The following is a 20,839-nucleotide window of genomic DNA, read 5'->3' on the forward strand; positions in this document are numbered from 1 at the left end:
TTTGGTGATGCATATGAAAAAAGAACATTCTGCGATGGTCAAACAAACCAAACAGACACACAAAAAATATAAAATACAAAAGCAGTTCTGCACAGTGAATTAAACTGATTTATGCAAATAAATAAGCTGTAAATTTAATTACAGTATACTTTAGAAAAATGTTGGGACAGTGTGTAATATGTAAATGAAACAGAATACAATGATTAATGTGCCAGTTAAACTCTTTATTCAACTGACAAAAGAAGTAGGATATAAATGACTTGTAAACATTTGCATCCTTTATTGCTTTTTGCAAGGAAGCTGTGAGCTCCAGGTGGTTTGATTAGTAACGGTAATGCAACACAGGGCTGCTTCAAGCTCTTGATTTGCCTGCTTAGTTTGACCATTGCTTTGAGGATAGAACCGATACATTAAGCCAACTTTAGAACCAAGAGCACTACAGAAAAACTTCCAAAGTGTTGACATAAATTGAGGACCTCTATTAAAATCCATTTCACTAGGAATGCCATAAATTTGGTGAAGATGGTAGCGCCCTGCAGCTAATCAACAGTGGGCGCTATTTATCATTGACAATTTATTCGGAACGCTCCATAATCTATGCAGGGGCCTAATGTCTTATCCTTATGGTCAACAAAATAAAAGCCAGGACCCAGAAGAAAGGATGATGCATGAATTACACCTGCGGCCAGAGACTCTTTAATGTGTTTTTCTATAGCTTCACCAGGCTGCAGGCATTGGGAACATGACAAAATATGGTACTATAAGGACTTTTTATTGGAAGCCAATGAAAAGAAATGGAAGAAATCTTATTTGCCAGTCCCTGTTGGTATCTGCAATGAAGCATTTTCGACTGCAGTTTTTGAAACATCCTGATAGTCAGGGAATAATAATAGTAAGGTCTAGAAGTAATGAATGCATGGACTAGGTTTTAGCATCTCTATGAGACTAGATGTTTTTTATTTATTTATCTCTAAGCAAGTTAGAGAAAATAACCCTGACGCTGAAATAAGGGTTTAATTCCATCCCAGGTATATGACAAGAAATCACAAGAATGTTATTATTAGTTAGTTAGCTGGTACTATTCATGAGGTTAGTCATGTTAGAAATGAACTGTTTTTGTATTACAAGCAGTGGCAAAGAAGTGTTAAATTATAAAATAGACCATGCTGGCCAAATTAATTGATAGTTTATACTTGATCCCTGCTCAGTCATTTAGGTCAGGAAATGCAGTGGTCCGAGCATTCATCCATCTTTTTATGTCACATCTGTCTGTTATAGGTGGAGATTCTAGTGAGACAGAATCAAATTAATATGAATGAAAACAAAATTGATAATATTGATAAAATACATTAACTGGAAAACAATCATAGCTACATTGCCTCCAATAGTTACTGTACTATATCTGGATACTAAACCTTCATGGGACAGATGAGCATTTTCTGCAGAGGAAAGATGAAGATAAACAGACAAATCTTGAAAAATACTGTATATTTAACTGTTTATGGGCACTAGCTTCAATAGAAACACTCCATGACAGTTCTATAGATACTAATCTTGTGTACATAATGATCACAAAGTCCACATACGGAGAGAGCCTTTGAAAGAGAACAGCTCAGAGTAGGTTAAATAAAGCAACCAAGCCAAAAGACTTCATTTATTAGGACTGAGAACTTTAAACTTTTTAGACTCTATGAACAAAACTTTTGACTTACGTCTTAAGAAGAGTGACCTTGTATAAAACATAGGGAGGTTTAAAATGGTTATATGAGGTTCAGATTTCAGTTCTTCCTAGCATTCAATGTTTAGCCATACACCATCATACAGCATGTGATGATGTATGTTTTTATTTCATCTCCCGCTGAAGCAATCAAATTTGAAGTATGCTCGTGGCACAATAATATCTCTACAACCTCCTGTCAGGAAGCACAGAACATTTAAAAGAAAGAGTAATGGTGTCATTTATACACTGGTCTAATTTGCTAATTAATAACTCACAGGCTTGTGTTTCATTAGCAGACGCGCAATAACGCGATACCTGTATTCGTTCCACTGGTGCATTTTTGACATCAGGAACAGAAACACTTACTGCACCCTATGGGGAACACATTAAAGTTAGTTCAAGGAACAGTGGATTTTGCATTAGAAATTAATCTACCGGGAATGTGCTCTTGAAAGCGTTCCACTGGCCTGTGCATTATATTGACTTTGAAAAGGTTTTTTTTTTTTTTTTGCTAGATGCTACTGGTATTTTTTTTCTTCAGATTATTCCATGCTAACACAGTGGCTTTGAACATTTTTGGGTTTGTCTTTAATACAGCGCTAATGTATTTATACACATGCAAGTGTAAGGCAGTCACAGAAAGGGACAAGCTTACTTGAGAATGATGGAGGATTAATTATGCAATTATCTCATGGTTTATTAGCATCTGTAGGCGTAATTACAACCAACTCCCTCATATTTCTTTCTGTCATTTCCCCGTCATTTATAGTTTCCTTATTTTCCAAAAGATCGGATGACATATGGATGGAATTGAATAAACATTAAAATTTTGGAAAAACACCAATTGAGGCTATATGCACACTGCAAATTATCTGGTGCTTGCCATGATTTAAAATCTTATTTTTAGACAGGCCAGATTATTTGCCTTGTTTTAAAAAAGATTTACTTGTTTCTAAGTCTGGATTTTAGATAATAAACTTAAATCGAGAATAACCATATAATTGTGTCTATATTAGTACAGAAATCCAGAAATGGGAAGAATAACTCTTAAAATAGCCTACATTAGGTCTCTCACCAGATGTCTCTCAAAATATCACTTGTTTCAAGATAGAGTGACAAACTCAATTTGCTTGATTTAGGAAATTCACACAAGGCATCTGTTGAAAATATTATTTATTCAAAATCATGTCTGACTTCAAAGTTGTACATATAAGGGAAAAAAATTAACCACAATTTATGATACAAATCACATTTCAAAGACAGCTGTTTGTCCCAGCATGCCAGCATTATGTGGTACAACATTGACATTGGTTTAGGGAACATTTAATGACTGTCAACTTATATCATCACAAACTACACTAAGCCAATACTTGGTGCAACCCTAATCTTAAGGGTGATTTCTATGGGAAATAATATCAGAAAGACTGTATTTGATTGGAACAAACACACTGTCCTTAAAACTAATAGAAAAGTATGAAGTGTAATCAATGAGCTCATGGACTAATTCTGTAGCTTGAGCAACAATGGGCACAGTTACTTCATATGCCAATAAGTCTTCATTTAAATTCAAAGTTTCATAGCATTGGTACTCAAAAGCAATAAAAGATGAGTCAATCAAAAAGATATCCTTTATCAGTCCAAACACAGGGAAAGTGCCATCCACATCTGCAATAATGATGGACTTCCCAGCAATGTATTTATTGCCATTTAGAACATACCATTTCACTGAGACAACAGACTGCATGACATCTATTCCAAAAAATTCTTTAATTTTTTTCCTAACATATTCATTATTTTTAACAGCTGATACTGGCCCGGATTCCTTTTCTTTCGCAAAAATAGGATGTTCAGTGCCTATTTCATTTTGACAACACTCAAGAAATTGATTGTGGTTTGCTAGGGATTTACAAACATTTTTAAAATTTAACTTAGAAGCCCACTGTTTAAAATAGGAGTGCTTTGCCTCAAAGCGCATGCACATACTCCTTATTAAAGGTCCAAGGGATAAGATTTGACTGGGAAGATGCAACATATAATGTTGCTTAGGTATTATATTGGCTTCGGGAAAAAGTTGCTTGAACTGATACAGGTGTTCTTCAATCATATTTCTCAGTTGCAATACAGTTTGTAAAGAAATAATGGGAGCAAGAACTATTTGAACTATCATAATTAACTTTCTAATAAATACAACATACTCACTCTCCACACCATACAAAAGAAAAAGTAATATTTTTAAAAGAATTAGCATCTGTCCACAAGACTGTTTCAATTTGTTGTCGTTAGCCGCTAAAGTGCCAAAGCTAATAGGACATGGTTTATCCCGTATTTCAAGAGGTGAGTAAGGAAAATTTTGAATGTCTGAATTAAACTTGTCTAATTCCAATTGTCCTGAGAGAATTAGGTGTTTTAATACAAATTTAACTTCCATTGATGCAACACCTTCAAAAATAACATGCATTATGTCCTGTGGAGTTTGTTTGATCAGGTCAAATGCAGGAACATCAACTAGTCTGCTTCTTCTATTAATTCCATAAGTAGTTTTGAGGGACGCTTTCAATAAATCTGTGCTTGCTTTATCTATTTCAAAACACTGCCTGATATGTTTCTCCAGAGTTCTTTGAACAAACTTCTTCTCCTCAAAAACACTTTGCATATCATCAAAGTTGCATTCACAGTGTCTACATTTGCTATAAGCAAAACCAATCCCTTCTTTAAAGCCAGCAATCTCATGCTGGGCTAGCGTGTCTCCGCAAATGGCTATAACAGCACCAAACAATTCAATTTCACCATTTGACATTTCAATCCTTACACCATTGTAAAGCAGTGATAGATCTTGAAGTATTCTTTTCAGTACAACATCAATACCCCACTGAGAAATGTCACTTGCTTTAGCAATAGCAAGAAGTCGTATTGCAGCTAACTTTGACCTAAATTTTGGATCAATATTTCCTAAAGTATAATAAAACATGACCAATTTGTTTGCAGAAGCATGGGACCCTAAGGGGTTACATATTTCAATTTCATCTGTGTACAGTATTAATTGCAATGCATTTGGCCTCTGAGAAAACAAGGGGTGAGATGTAAAGAGGGACCCGTCTCTAAAATCATAGAAGAATCCCTCTCTGCTTCTTTGTGGTGCAGTGTTCAACATGGTAAAGATTCTCTCATTAGTCATTAACTGCTTTAGACTTTCAATTAATGGTACATAGTAAAAACTTTTGTTCCTTAAGGACATGACCCTTGAAAGACCTTGCTTTACCCAACATATCTTCTGGGATACTACTACTTCCTCGGCGTTGACTGGACAGAACATTTCCCCTATGGCTCTACACTGTCCATATGCAATGGTGGAGAAAGGATCCATGAATTTATCAAATGTAGCCAAAGCCTCATCTTGAAGCTGAGTGGTTCCCTCGGCATTATCTTCAAACACTGTCTTCATTCTTTCCTTGAGCGTATCCAAAAGAACAGCCTGATACTGTTGCACTCCTGAGATGATATGTTTGACCGTTCTCTGTGAAAACATTTGAAACAAAAGTAACTTATTCTGCATTTATATTAAAAAAAAAATTCTGAATTCCATTATGAACAAGTAAGACATTGATTGCCTTATGTAATGTATTGATCCATTAAGACTATAACATACCTGTGATAAGTGGCACTGTTCTTGAACACTGATAGCAAAAGCTGCAGCAGATCTGGTAATATCGTGTCTGGTAAAGGATGTTTTAGCAACAGCTTCTTCCTTTAGAGCAGAAAAACAAAGTTAGTCCAAACTCCTGGCCAATTATAGAAATTCTTACATAACAGGTATAATCAGTTACACCTAATGATTGGTCCATTAAAAAACAAAGTGCATGACAGTGATTAGTGTTACAGTTGTGAATATTCAATATAATATAAGATAATATAATATTCATTCTTTGGAATAAAGAAAAAAAATGGAAAAGAAATCAAAGACAAAGAAACAATAAAAAAGGGGTTGTCCATTGTTTTGATGAGGCTAGGGATTGGATTCATGAGAATGAGATTTTATCTTTTTAAATAATGAATTTTTGTTCGCACTTAGATATTAGTTTCTTTACATGTTTGTTGTATTTATTAAATTATTTATGTATTTTTAAATCACGTAATTTAGATTTGCACTTAGAATTTATGTTAGTATTAGTATATGGATATATTTTATTGTATGCATTTATTAATTTATTTAATTTTCAAAAAAATCATTCTTATCCATGTTTTGGCAGTATTTCTAGCCAACAGATTTTTTTACAGTGCTTCCAAATACTCTGTGTCTTACCTGAAACTGTAATTCCTACGAGATACCCAAATTGCTGTCACATTGAACGATTTAAACGCGCTGAGAGTGTCTTTGATGCAAACTTCACCAGGAGACATGCCAGCCGCAGAGTGTGTGCCTTCTCCGGCTGCAGCATAGCCTGTACTATCTACACTGAACTGCTATTCTGTTTATTTGTTTTTCATTTCATCCTGCAGGATGAAATTGTGATTTAAAATCCAACCATGGTGGAAATCGCTTGTAACAGTTTGAAGAACAATATCTAGCGGTATAATATCGCGAGATCTCGTTAAATTTCTCTTGATTAAAAATGGAGAAAATGATTAAAAGTAATATAGGACCAAATACGAGGAGTTAGACATAGCTAAATTTGTCATCAGAAGCCACACTACATTTTATTTAGTTTAACACTTACCGTGATCGGGCTGTCAACAACCTGAGGCTCCTGCACTTCAGGCCAAGATCCACCAGTTGATATTTCCACGGTGCTGGTTGTTGTTGCAGTACTACAGTTGGCAAAGACTGAAACACCAAAATTTTCCGATCCTAAAGAGTGGGATGTTGGGGGGATCCTCCATCCTCTTGGTGGGCTTCCATTCATCAAATACAGAGGGTGCGTCCGTTTAATGTGGCGAAAGAATGAGTTAAAAACTCTGAAATCTTGTTCACAGCCATCTATTCCACAGTAAACCCAAAAATCCTGCCTTCGACCATGAGCTGCATTTATGTGGCTAAGGAGCACCTTCAGAGTTAAAGAAACAAAGATAAAACAGATCATACATCTCCAGAGCGCCATGGTGAACTGTTTTCGCGCAGTAGCAATGCAGCTTTACTTTACCGCTCTCCACTGAAGGCCACAGATGAGAGTGTGGGACCATGGGAAAGGTAGGCAATTTTAAAAATATATGCATCCTTAATTATCCAATTTTTCAGGTTTAAATTACATCAGTTATATTTATTTTTAGGCAATAAGTGTTTAAGACTGAATTTATATTTTTATTTTCTTTTTTTTTACTTAAAAAAAATTAAATATAAATAATTTTCTGCATGCGCATTCTCAGTTCCTGTCGTGACGTTACTTTCACGCGGGACAAACTCTTTTCCCCTGCTTTGTTAACCATCAGGACCGTTAGGAAGATCAAAATTATTTATCTAAACAAAGTGAACAGTAATTTAAGGTTGGTAACATTAAGTTGATTTGAAAAATACTATGGTACAACGGTGTTATTAAGATAAAGTCGTGTTTTGTGAGGGCTGCTAGTTAGCAATCTAGCTAATGTGTTAACTTTAGCTAAATGTTCTTATTTAAGCCGTAGGATATTTCCAGGTACTGTGAGTGGAGGCTTTGGAACCGAACTAGAGAACTGCTGTCACGGCATGGACAACTTTGACGATGCCATACTGTCTGTGTTGCAGGGTAAGTCTTATTTTTCAGTTATTTTGGTACGTTAGCTAAGCAGCCTTAGCATCTGTTAGCATCATTTCTGAAACTTGGAGCTAGGATTGCACTCTACTCTGAACTTTATCCACATTATAGCCTTGAGCTGTCTTTGCCTAAATAGACTTGGAACATCATTCTTGAAGACAGCCAAAAATAGTTTTATTGCATTCCCAAATATTTGATAAACTGTTTTAAGTTTGACATTTTATCCTGTTAATATTACTTATTGCTAAAATACATTTATTGACAAAAAAAATGACCTCAATATGTAATAAGCCACGCCCAGGAAAAGAGAAATAAATATCACTTTTGAAGTTGTTTTTCTCTTTTACAGCTGCGAATATTGATGAGGAAACTTTGAGGAGCTTTACCCGGGATGACCTAAAGGATCTTTTTCCGGGCCATGAAAATTTCTTCCGTAGAAAGATTTGGGATTTTATCAGCCAAAAGGTAAATACACATTATACCACTAAGAAGATGATTACTGTCCATATTGTCTAGCATTAATTTGCCTAATTGTGTATTTTTGTTTATATCCCACAACTGTTATAGTTTAAGAGTACTGACCAAGATGCCAACACTTTCCATCGAAGCGAGAGTAACCCCTTAGGCTTTGATGTGTCACAATGTCAGCCTCAAACTTCCACTCCCATTTCCTACACTGCTGACAAAAAAATGAAAATGCCAGACCCACCAGAGTATGTGGTGTATACAGATTCAGAGTTGGACATGGTGCGCAGTCAGTACTTTGCATTGCTCCACAGTGGAAAGGAAAAGGACTGTAGGATGTCGAAGGAGCTATGTTGCAGACTTGTAAGGAACACCGTCACCAGCATGGTTGCAATCCTCCGTGCTAGTCCCATGGGGAAAGAAGTAACATACCCCTCCAAACTCGAAATGAGAGCAATGTCGCAGAAGATTGTCGACTATTACCCCATGTTACGTGATGCTGACACACACATGCCATACGTAAGTCATTCTTTACCCACTACAATATCTAAAATTGAGTGAGATAATAAAATGATGTACAAATATATATTATTTTACCACAGCTGACCATCTACACCAAACTGTACAAACGACTCCAAAATATGAAGTCTCCAAGGAAGAGGCAGGGCTCCATGCCACAACGAGGCAGGAAGACTCTTTTCAGCTCAGATGACACAGACAATGGGACTGAAGGTGACCTAAGTGGTGAAGCAAGTGGTTCAAGTGACTATACCATACTTCTTGAGAGCAATGATGACCTCAGTGAGGATAACTCAAATGCAGGTGTGTACTTTGGTCTGCTGTACTAATGACTTTTGGACATCTAAAACTTCAAAGAGACCACCTGCCCTCAGTTTTCTGTTCAGAGTGCATCACAAGATTTATACAGTGTTGAGTATTTTCCTTAACTTTCTAGCTATTCCCTGTTATTACATTCTGTTCATCTTCTGTTTTTTCCTCAGAGAAAGAATCCCAATTGCCGCTACCCTCCACTGTACCAACTACGTCAAACAATACTACCCTGGCTTTACCACTATTATCCAAGTCAGCCTCATGCTCTGCACCCAGGGCTGATATAGGTCCTTCAACTGCACCTCCAGATGATGTTGTTGGTAAGTCCACCATCACCCTTATCTACCTCTGTCTGACTGTGGTTCCTCTTACAGCTCTTTCCAAAATATGATTGCAGCAATGAACCCCGTTCTAAGTGTTTATTCCATAAATCATAGTGGTTTGGCATTAACTCGAGTAGGTGTGTAAAATCAACATATGATAGATCCCTCATTCCAGTTTGCCAGTTAGCCATAGTAAGTATTTTAACACTTTGTGTTGTAATGGGTGTTACTCAGTGCTGATTATTTACACATGTAAATCCTCATGCTGGTCACATCTATCATGCCTTATCACAGTGTTTCTGTCATAGATCAAATTACCTAAAATATTTTTATCCATCAGCTCATAATCACTGTTCACACTGATGTGAACGATATACACAGTAAACAACCTTTACCTTATTTTCACCACAGTTTTATTCACGGGCATCTTAAACTGTCGTTTTAATATTTGATTCTGTTCAAACTAACAATTAACATAAATCCATGATCATTATAAGAAAAGGACACAAAGGGAAATGATCAGGACATATAGGGTCAGTTCATTACTCAAACATATTTAACCTAAACATTAATTCTCAGAAATATTATACTTAAAAACAACCATGCAACTAGAAATGACTGATTAGAAAAATCTGAATTTTGTGAAGTCTAGTTACACCATGTCTTACAATTGCTCTTTGCTTTCCCTAGCAGACCATGACAGCCTGAAGATGCAGGCAAGACATTACAAAACCTTGAGCAACATGTACAGGAAACCCAATGCAAAACCCAACCAAAGTGACGTTGCTCAAATTTTGGACCTGGAGTTTGAGGCCAGACGAACTTTTATTGACGCAGATATTACAAGGGAAGAAGACAGGCCCAGAAAAATATTTGAAGTGTTACAGGCCTTCGATGGGGTCTGTTTTTAAACTGTTTTTTTAACAGAAAAGCAGAGACAGGAGACATCAGTTGCGTTCGGTCTGCAGGCTCTTCCTCGTCTCATTTATTAACAGAGTTTAACAACGTCCTTTTCTTTTCATTTAGACACACACATTTCGCTTTTAACAACACAAACATTCAATTAGGTCCATAGCTCAAACCCTTTTGGTTACCTTGCACTCTCACAAGAATAAACTTACAAAATAATCATTGTATATGAACGTCCTTATTTACAATAAATCTGTAACCAATTTTACTGCATTTCAGCATCAAAACATTTCTGTGCAGCACCACTAACACTGCAATTAACCCGCTTATGTCACCTTTATACTTTTCTTATACTTTAACAGATTCAAACAATATATTACATTTGTAACCAATAAACAAAAATATTCTTCCCTTGCTCACAAACAGTTCACAATCATCCACAAACAGTATACATCAGACTATTTACATTTGACACATAAGAACTGGGTAGGTCCTAATCAACTGTAACTTCCAATAATGCCAGGATAAAAGAAGTGTCTAAGAGCTCCATTTGTCACAAAATAAAACAGGTAATAAGACCAGCTGCCTATTTAGACTACGAGTGAAATGGCGGCTGCCATTACAAATGGCGGTATAGTTAGCTTTCTCTCAATCAGTGAAAACACACTCTCTCACAACATTTGCGGTCTTTAAACTAAGACAGAAAAAGTTTTCTTGCCTTTATATGTACATTGTGGTGAGCAAACTTGAACTACTGACCTGTTTTTTTAACAGAAAAGCAGAGACAGGAGACATCAGTTGCGTTCGGTCTGCAGGCTCTTCCTCGTCTGAGGCCGAGACGCGTTGCAACAGCCTATCGCACTCACCACTATCTCCCCCTTGTGGCAATGCCACGCAATTACATTGTCCATAACGCTAAATGAAAAGTGCAATACCACCATAAAATCAGGTCTTTTACATCAAAAACAATTCACAACAAAATTACAATTGTGACCATACACTTGTGGGCGTCACACACTCCCCAACAAAAAGAAAATGGCTCCTGACATTTAACCTCTTACCCTTTAAAACTCATTATACTCATTACTCAAACAACTCAAATCACATCCCCTTCCCACATACCCACATTCCTTGTGTACTAACATGTATAGATTGGGCAGTTATAATATACAGGGAAGGTGCCTGGGTGTGCACAGTGAGATGTTGGAATGCGATATGGCACTAGGGGGAAGTAAGGTAACAGGGGATATGGTGGCATGGTGTAGTGTGTTGTGTTTGGTGACTCGTGCACTTCAGCACAACTGACTGATGGATGCACCCGGAGAGAGGGCTGGCCAAGGGTGTCATATGTGAAATGTGTAACAGGCCGTCGTTCTCTAGTAGACCTTCTTAGAACTGATTCATTAGTCGGCGGGGCCACGTTAGGTGTATACTGTGCCCTTTCTGAAAGCGGCAGTCCAACTTCTCCTTCGTCGACTGTGAAAGGCACTTCAGTGACTCCTGATTCCTGTACCCTCTCATGTTCCTCCTCTCCCATGTCGTTGTCAAGTTCAGTGCTTTGGTGTCCACCATCTTGTTCCATTCCTTGTTCCCTCAATTCATCTGTTGCTTCTGTTGGCTGAGGTGCTCCACAGTTGACCACTCTGCTGAACTCAGCTGTTCCTCTTGGGGGTCCAACAGTATGGTTACAGGTATGTAGTGCATCCTCTTTGTTCCCACTTCTCAAATCATACCTCAACTCATAATACATGGAACTCTCATCCTCATCGGAGCTTGCGTCAGAGTGGGGTTGAAACTCTGTCTCTCCTTGAGCTGGTTTTGGTTTCTTTTTCTTGACGGCGGATGGCCCGTCCCCCTTATCTACAGCAGGCAAGTCCACAGGAAGCTCATTGACAAGATGCAATAGATTGCGATGCAGAACACGCACTTTCTTCCCCTTTGCCTCTGAGGTCACTCTGTACACTGGGCTGTCATTGATCTGTTCCTTCACCACATAAATGGTGTTCTCCCAGTAGGACCTTAACTTGCCAGGACCACCCCTCTCAGTCAGGTTCCGCACTAGTACTCTGTCTCCAGGTTGGAGTACCACTCCTTTCAAATGCCGGTCATAGTGTTTCTTTCCACGATCACTTGACTTTTGGCTGTTTCCAGATGCAATCCTGTAAGCCTCAGTCATTCGTTCTTTCCATTTCTCAGCATAACCTCTTGCAGTTTGTGGCTCTCCATCAGTAACCAACTTGAACAGGAGGTCTACTGGCATTCGTGGATGTCGACCAAAAAGCAGAAAGAATGGCGAGTAACCCGTTGCTTCATGGCGAGTGCAATTGTACGCATGAACCATCTGTGGGAGATATTCTCTCCATCTTTCTTTTTTTTCTTCACTCAGGGTCCTCAGCATCTGCAAGATGGTACGATTAAAGCGTTCAGCTGGGTTGCCCTGAGGGTGGTACGGAGTTGTTCGAGAGTGCCCCACATTGCTCAACTGTTGTAGAGTCCGGAAAAGCTCGTTCTCGAACTCCCGCCCCTGATCATGGTGCAGCCTTAAAGGGTAGCCAAACCTGGGGATATAATCACTGAAAATCCTTTCAGCTGCAGTTTTGCCACTCTTGTTGCGGGTTGGATAGGCCTGGGCATACCTAGTAAAGTGGTCTACCACAACTAGGATATACTGATATCCGCCCCTGCTTGGCTCTAAGTGGAGGTAATCAACTGAAACCAATTCCATTGGTGAGCTTGTGGTAATGCTGGACATGGGAGCTCGGACATGTGTCACCGGTTTCTTCTGTTTGATGCACGGACACTGCCGGGTGACATAGGCTTCGATGTCTCGCCTCATGTATGGCCAGTAGAACCGTTGCCTCGCCAGGCTGAGAACTCTTTCTACCCCGACATGCCCCATGTCATCATGCAGATGTTTCAGGACCAGGGATTTGAAGCTAGCTGGTAAGACTAGTTGGCGCTTTTCTGCAGTCTTACGATACAGAACTCCGTCTTCTAAGCTCAGCTTTGTCCACTCATGCATCATTTTCCTTGCCGGACCTCTCACATTCCGTCTCATGTCATCTGTCAGCTTTTGATCTGAGTCTTTCATTTTCATGATCTCACCTATCGCAGGATCTGCTCTTTGAGCCCTTTGTAGTTCATCCAAATTGATGGGCGTGACCATTTCTTGGATTACTGGTTCAAGCTGGTCACCTTGCGCTAAAACCAGAGCAGCGATCCATGCGACATCTCCATGCTTGCCTGCTCCACATCCCTCCCAAGTAGCGGCAACAGCTTCTTTGGAGAGCTCTTTTGTACATTCAGTGACGTATCTGTCAATGTCAAGGGGACTCCTCGACAGGGTGTCTGCGTCAACATTTACTTTGCCAGGTCTGTACCTTATATCAAACCTGAAATCTGATAGCTCTCCCACCCATCTGAACCCAACCGCATTCAACTTGGCGGTACTCATGACATAAGTTAAGGGATTGTTGTCTGTGTAGATGGTAAAATACGGGGCATAGAACAAGTAATCCCTGAACTTCTCGCAGACAGCCCACTTGAGGGCGAGAAACTCAAGCTTGCCCGAGTGGAGTCTGTAATTCTTTTCAGCCGGTGTCAGTGTTCGGGAGCCGTATCCAATCACTCTTAGCTTCCCACTCTGATGTTGGTAGAGAACGGCCCCAAGTCCTTTATCAGATGCGTCTGTATGAAGGACGAAGGGAAGCTCAAAATCCGGGTAGGCAAGTACAGGGGGGTTTACCAACATATCAATCAACTTACACAGGGCACCCTGGTGCTTCTCTGCCCACTCAACTGGTGTTTTGGATGGTAACTGTGCGCCTTTCCCCTTCTGTCCTGTAACCTTCCCCAGAAGATGCTCCTCTTTGGTTTTCTTGGGTTGCAAAAGCTCATAGATGGGTTTTGCTATTCTCGAGAAATCCTGGATATATGAGCGATAGTAACTCAGGAACCCAGCAATCCTCCTCACATCTCCCACTGTGGCAGGTGTCTCCTTTTTCAGGGCGTACACTGCCTCGAGATCTTTTGGGTCAATGCGTACTCCTTCAGCTGACACTAAGCGCCCAACATACCTCACTTCTCTTTTAAATAGGTCACATTTTGTCGGCCGGAGTTTGACTCCGTAGTTCTGCAGGGCTCTCAAGACTTTCCTCAGCCCTTCCACATGTTCCTCAAAAGTCTTGGCGTAGCACAAGATGTCATCCAAGTATGGAATGCAGCACTCATCCCGAAGGGGAGCCAGCATTTCTTCCATACTGCGTTGGAATGCAGCAGGTGCGTTGGTAAGACCGAAGGGAATTCGCACCCATTCATAAAGGCCCCAGGGGGTGATGAATGCAGTCAGATGGCGGGATCCTTCTGCTATAAAGCCCTGGTGATAGGCTTTTCCCTGGTCCAAAATGGAGAACCAGTTGTAACCTCCTAAGGTGTCAATGAGGTCCTGGATTCTTGGTAATGGGTGGCGATCAGGTACTGTGCGCTGGTTCAGGAGACGGTAGTCGATACAGAGCCTTAGGGAGCCATCCTTTTTCCGCACGCAAACTATTGGCGCAGAGTAAGGGGATCTAGACTTTACAATCCATCCTCTTGCCAAGAGGTCCTCAATATACTCTTTAACCTCCTTATAGAGGGGTTTTGGAATTGAGGTGTACGATTTCTGAATTGGGGTTGTGTCTTTGAGTGTTATTGTCATTTCCAAGCTGGGAATGCACCCCATGTCATTCTCATCACGTGCAAAAGCCCCTGACTCTTCCCTTAACATTTTCTTGGCAACAGTCTGTTGGTCTTCAGTCAGGTGACTAACATCAACAGGTGGATCCCATTCCTGTGTTGCTTGATCTTCACCGCACTGCCGGGGTATTTGAGATACATCAGGGTCGACATCTTGAGTCACTTTGGGCTCACCGAGGTTTGGTAAGTCAGTTTGTACGACTCCTGCTATTGGTTCAATAGTTCCAAGGGCTGCTCTGCCGGTGAGGGTCACATCATGCTTAGTGTGGTTGCCAATAGGTACTTTGACATATGGGACTCTGGCATCACAAACTGTGAGGAGGCTGTTGCCAATATCAAGCTGTTGCAGTTGTGGGTTGCTCTCAGTTGGCTCAAAGAGCACGAGAGGGTTGGACCTGTCAACTGTAGAGGAGACTTTACACTTAACATACTTAACTTGACCAGCTGGAATTACTACATCATACAGGCCCACTTTTAGGACACTCTGGCTGACCACGTTATCACTGGTAAGCTTGGTCTGGATGAAGTTGACCAGTGCCGTCGCTGTGTCATCCTGGAGGTTCATCGCGCTGCGCAGGAGGCTCACAATGGTGGGTATGAGGTTTGTACTAGCATTTGGCCCCAGTATCAGCTGTTCAATTACATTGAAACCAATCAGGGGGCAGTCCATGGGCACACTGCTTACTAAAAAGGGGACTTGTACAGTCAAGTTTGGGTCACTATTCTCTGGGAGACTCACCATCACGCCCACCCAGCCGTCGTAGGGTAATGGCTGGCCATTAACACCAAGCACACTAAGAGCCTTATCTCCAATAAGTTCTGTCAGTGGCCGGAGTTTGTGGTCAGAGAGGTAGGTTTTTGCCCACTGGCGATCAATGAGACTCACTTGTGCACCTGTGTCCAATAAACAGTCCACTGCAAAGCTATGAATGTAACACTTGATTTTACATTTTTTCCCAACAAGCTGTGCCACTCTCTCACTTGCCCCTGTGTCTGCATTTTTCGTTGGAAGGGTCGCCCAACTACTTCTGACATGAGCAAACTCTTCTGAGCACATACCTCGTGATTTTGGGTCTGGCTGTCCACTGGTTCTGGGCGTGTGTGTATCAGCAGGAGGCCAACTAGAGCTTCTGGGTTGGCTTCGTTTGAGACATCCCACTGCCCTGTGACCTGTCTCCCCACAGATAAAACAATGAGTGCATGAAGTAGCCCCACTTTCAATACACTTGGGACAGCCATACTGTTTTGCAGTTTGTCTGGGCTTCTGCTTTGGGTGTGCACACTGACAAGTGGGTTCACGAGCCTGACTGGCTGTGAGAGACTCAACCACTTTGGTCAGGGTTTCCACCTTCGCAGCCAGCTCTTCTATGACTTTATTCTTACTCTTAGATTTACAGTCAGTCATTTCAGTGTCTTTGGCAGGTTCAAGTTGAGCAGTATGAGCATGTGTTACCTTTTGTCGAGTGGAATATCCCAGTCTTCGCTGTCGCTCACTCTCTTCGCTTGACACTTTGTTCACTTGCCTTATCAAGGCTTCATCTGACACACTGTAGTCTGATAGTAGTGGCTTGAGTTCATTACGAATGTCACTATATTTTGGTAGAAGACCTTGATGAATGGTGCGTAGAAATACATTTTGGATCGTACGTGTCTCATACGCAACGTCCATGTTATCCTGCCTGGATGCAAACATGACTTTCTGCTTCAGTCCAATCATCCTGTAGAGGAACTGTTGTGGAGTTTCATGGTCATGTTGCTTAGTGCTCAACAATTCCTGAAATAACTCACTCCCACTCTTCTCACTCAGGTGTGAACGTAGTAAGCTTTTGAGTTCAATGAGGGTCAAGTCATCTTTACTGATCAACATGTCCTTAAACTGTCCAGGCTTGATAATACGGAGCACACCTTGAATGATCTCTCCCTCTGTGTGCTTCACCTTGAGCCCCTCCTCAATCTGCTTACACAGTCCATGGTAGCTAATGTCAGATGCAATGTCCCCAACCTGACCACCATGTACTTTAAACTCTCTGCGTTGCAAAAATGGCAGGTCTCTTAGGGAAACCATGTGATCAGGCTTAGATTGTCGCATGTCTGTGGTGGAGCGGCTGTTTGTCACGCTCTCAGCTCGAGGCTGGAGTGACTGTGTAATAGTGGGGGTGGGTGTGTCTTGTGTTGCAGATGTCACTTGTAAATCTGCTAACTTTTTACCAAGTGCCTCGTAGTTAGCCTTTAGCATTTCATACTCTGTTATTTGTGGATTAACAGACTCAAGAGGCAATATAGCTGAGGTAAGTACATCACTCTGTTCCGGGTGCTTAAGTGTTGTGAGAGTAACAACATTTTCCTCTGAGACTACAGGGTGAGATACTTCAGCGGCATGACTATCAATGAGATGAATAATAGCATCTTTCAACAGCAGTAGGTGTGAAAACCCCTGATCCTCTAAGTCAAGCAATGTCTTACAGCGTAGATAAGCACAAACATAATCAAAACAACTTTCCTCATCACCACGTCTTACACTTGCGGGGTCCACATCAGGTACTGGTGTGATGTTTGTAGCAATCTGGAAGAGTTCCTCTGCTGTCAGTGCATAAAGACTCTTTCTGATCTGCCAAGCCAGTTCTTTTCTTTCACTGTCCTCCATTCTGTGTCTTTTGGCTAGCACTCCTCACAGTGCAGTCAGCTCAAACACGCAGCCCGTCACCTCTCCAGCAGGGGTTCCCCTCCTCGACACAGGTCCCGCTGCTGCCTCAGTTGCACGTCTGCTGTTCCAACACGCCTGCCCTGTGATGGCTGTCTCTGGTTTGTTGATTAAAGGATCAGCAGTCACCCACGTAGCATGCTGATCCCCGTACGGGCCACCAAAATTATGTTACAGGCCTTCGATGGGGTCTGTTTTTAAACTGTTTTTTTAACAGAAAAGCAGAGACAGGAGACATCAGTTGCGTTCGGTCTGCAGGCTCTTCCTCGTCTCATTTATTAACAGAGTTTAACAACGTCCTTTTCTTTTCATTTAGACACACACATTTCGCTTTTAACAACACAAACATTCAATTAGGTCCATAGCTCAAACCCTTTTGGTTACCTTGCACTCTCACAAGAATAAACTTACAAAATAATCATTGTATATGAACGTCCTTATTTACAATAAATCTGTAACCAATTTTACTGCATTTCAGCATCAAAACATTTCTGTGCAGCACCACTAACACTGCAATTAACCCGCTTATGTCACCTTTATACTTTTCTTATACTTTAACAGATTCAAACAATATATTACATTTGTAACCAATAAACAAAAATATTCTTCCCTTGCTCACAAACAGTTCACAATCATCCACAAACAGTATACATCAGACTATTTACATTTGACACATAAGAACTGGGTAGGTCCTAATCAACTGTAACTTCCAATAATGCCAGGATAAAAGAAGTGTCTAAGAGCTCCATTTGTCACAAAATAAAACAGGTAATAAGACCAGCTGCCTATTTAGACTACGAGTGAAATGGCGGCTGCCATTACAAATGGCGGTATAGTTAGCTTTCTCTCAATCAGTGAAAACACACTCTCTCACAACATTTGCGGTCTTTAAACTAAGACAGAAAAAGTTTTCTTGCCTTTATATGTACATTGTGGTGAGCAAACTTGAACTACTGACCTGTTTTTTTAACAGAAAAGCAGAGACAGGAGACATCAGTTGCGTTCGGTCTGCAGGCTCTTCCTCGTCTGAGGCCGAGACGCGTTGCAACAGCCTATCGCACTCACCACTATCTCCCCCTTGTGGCAATGCCACGCAATTACATTGTCCATAACGCTAAATGAAAAGTGCAATACCACCATAAAATCAGGTCTTTTACATCAAAAACAATTCACAACAAAATTACAATTGTGACCATACACTTGTGGGCGTCACAGAAGCATACCCGTGCTTCAAAGACATACAAAATGTAAGTTCAACTACCTTCAGTTAAATTCCTTGCTTTCTCTGGATAGGTTTAGTTAGTTCTTGACTAACTGAGCACAACTTTGTCATAGGCGATGGATGAACTGCGTCGCATCATTGGTGGCTCCAACTGCAAATACATAGATCAAATGAAGGGTCGATGGGCAGAGTTTTGTTCGAAAGTGCAGTTCTATGGCATTTGGAAGAAGGTCCTGAAACCTCCTCTCCCCTTGGATGTACGTGGAGGTAAGTGGCCTTTTCATACATTAAATCCACACATCAGATATGTTCGGATTGCTTTGTTGAGATACTTTTCTCTGTTCACAGTGGATTTTACTGTCACTCTCTTCAATGCACTTCCATCTCTTTTTCCTTCAAAAACTACACCACCAAAGCGGCTGGGAAGTGCCAGTGAGGCTCTCCTTCATATCCTCAAGGTGAGAACAGCTGCAATACCAGCCACTGTAACTTGTACTCCATTTACTTGTATTGTTATTATTAATATTATTATTTTGCTTTTCCTGCTTAATAAGAGTAGGTCGAAGTTCAATTCAGCAGGGATTAAATTACTCCTTATTCAGGATTTCTTAATTGTTATTCAAAACCTACTCCAGAGAGGCAGCACAGAGCAAAAGCACATTGCAGTTAGGATACAAGTAGAAGCAGTAAAATGATATATTTAAAAAGGCCTTCAAAAACTAGAATATGTAACAAAGTTAAAAGAAATTGTTTTAAAAAACAAATGAGAAAAAAAGCACAAATAGACATGATAAAAATGCTGCAAATTAGAGAAAATTCATGCTCAGAATTAATACATTTCCAAAATTTCATATTTATGTAAGTCAGATATTTTATATTTATTTCTTCTATTCCAACAGTAAATCAGTTGGAGCATTCTAAACTCTTGATATTGCTATTTGTGTCTTAAGCTGTTTGGATGCACAGCAACCCTTTCATTGAAAATCTTGAAGAATTTGTCCTTTTTTTGTGCTTTTCTAGCCGGGTGAAGATGCAATGCTATACCTGGAGAAGCGGCCTCTCTCCTCCCCAGTGCTGCTTTTTGATGGAACAACCAGCATTGTTGCTGTAGGAAACATACCAGTGACCACTCTCCCCTTGGAGGATTTCTGGGAAGGAATGTTGGTGTTGATGGCATATTACTACACCTTGCACTTAACATACCCAAAATGTGTTGCAACGGTCCTCTCTGTCATACAAACTGAGGTAATAACTGATGCCATCCATGATCAAGATGCCACTAGTGCATATAAGAAAGCAATAGCTGAGTGGAAGTCGTTCTTTGAAAAATAGGTGAATACCAAGCAGGATTTTATCAGGTCATTTGCAGTTTGTTTAGTTTTGTAGTACGTTTGTACAACTTTGTTCCTAATTTGCCTAGCAATGTCCTGAGAAACGGCTTTACTTAAGATGCTTTACAAATGAAAGTTGTTGTTTTTTTTTCTTAGTGACACTTTACCTGAGGCATGTAAAGTTTTAAGTCAGTAATGCCATTATTTATAACATTGTGAGACTATGTGACTGTCACAAAAGTTTAAGGCCAAAACTGTAATTTTTTTTCTGTGTTTAGGCCTTTTAAAGGGTTGATTTAGACTTTTAGGGATTGTGCAGCAGCCCTATTTTGTTTAAAAAAAAGGATTTTGTTCTCATGAGAGAAATAAATGTTGGCATATCACTCTTGTCCTGGTTGTGATTTCAGTAGAAGCCAAGGAGTAGGAAAAAGGTCTGTTTTAAGGTTTTTTTTGCCTGGATTTAATATTGATTCGGCTCTATTTTAAGATAAGCCAACCTGAATCAAGAAACAAATTAATCATATTTCACTAATATTGAGTAGTTTTTCATAGTATTAGAACTATTTTTCTCGTTGCAGTGCATTCATTTGCTGCAAGTAAGAATTCAAAACATAAAAAAAGACTGTAATTTAGCATATTTAACTAATATTTGGGACTTGATATCAAGTAATTTTATCTTAAATTGAGCTCTTTAAAGCTTATTTTAACCCTCTTCAATTCTCAAATGTGTTCTTTTATTTCTGGATTAAAAAATCTTATTTCAAGATTTCTTATTAAGTAAAATAAACTTGCTGCATGGACAGATAATTTCACTTGTTTTCAGTGCTTTTTGTATCAAATGTAGTATTTTTTTCCTAAATATAGACTAGCCATTTTT

At 40.0% G+C, this 20,839-nt stretch overlaps 1 protein-coding gene across 1 annotated transcript; it reads left to right on the plus strand.

Annotated features, from left to right (window-relative positions):
* The first annotated feature begins 6,608 nt into the window (after positions 1-6,608).
* On the plus strand, positions 6,609-20,668 carry LOC146651287 (uncharacterized). Its single transcript, XM_085384113.1, has 11 exons — positions 6,609-7,437; positions 7,796-7,911; positions 8,014-8,430; positions 8,514-8,733; positions 8,913-9,062; positions 9,756-9,943; position 11,314; positions 18,628-18,656; positions 18,745-18,898; positions 18,980-19,089; positions 19,652-20,668. Exons 1-11 carry the CDS (start codon positions 7,398-7,400, stop codon positions 19,961-19,963), a joined length of 1,737 nt encoding a protein of 578 aa, XP_085240239.1. The 5' UTR covers positions 6,609-7,397; the 3' UTR covers positions 19,964-20,668.
* The last annotated feature ends 171 nt before the right edge of the window (positions 20,669-20,839 follow it).

Source organism: Rhamphochromis longiceps, linkage group LG16 (genome assembly GCF_057381845.1).
Source record: "Rhamphochromis longiceps isolate RC_006_pf linkage group LG16, R_longiceps_female_GT1.1, whole genome shotgun sequence".
In the NCBI taxonomy this organism is placed as follows: domain Eukaryota; kingdom Metazoa; phylum Chordata; class Actinopteri; order Cichliformes; family Cichlidae; genus Rhamphochromis; species Rhamphochromis longiceps.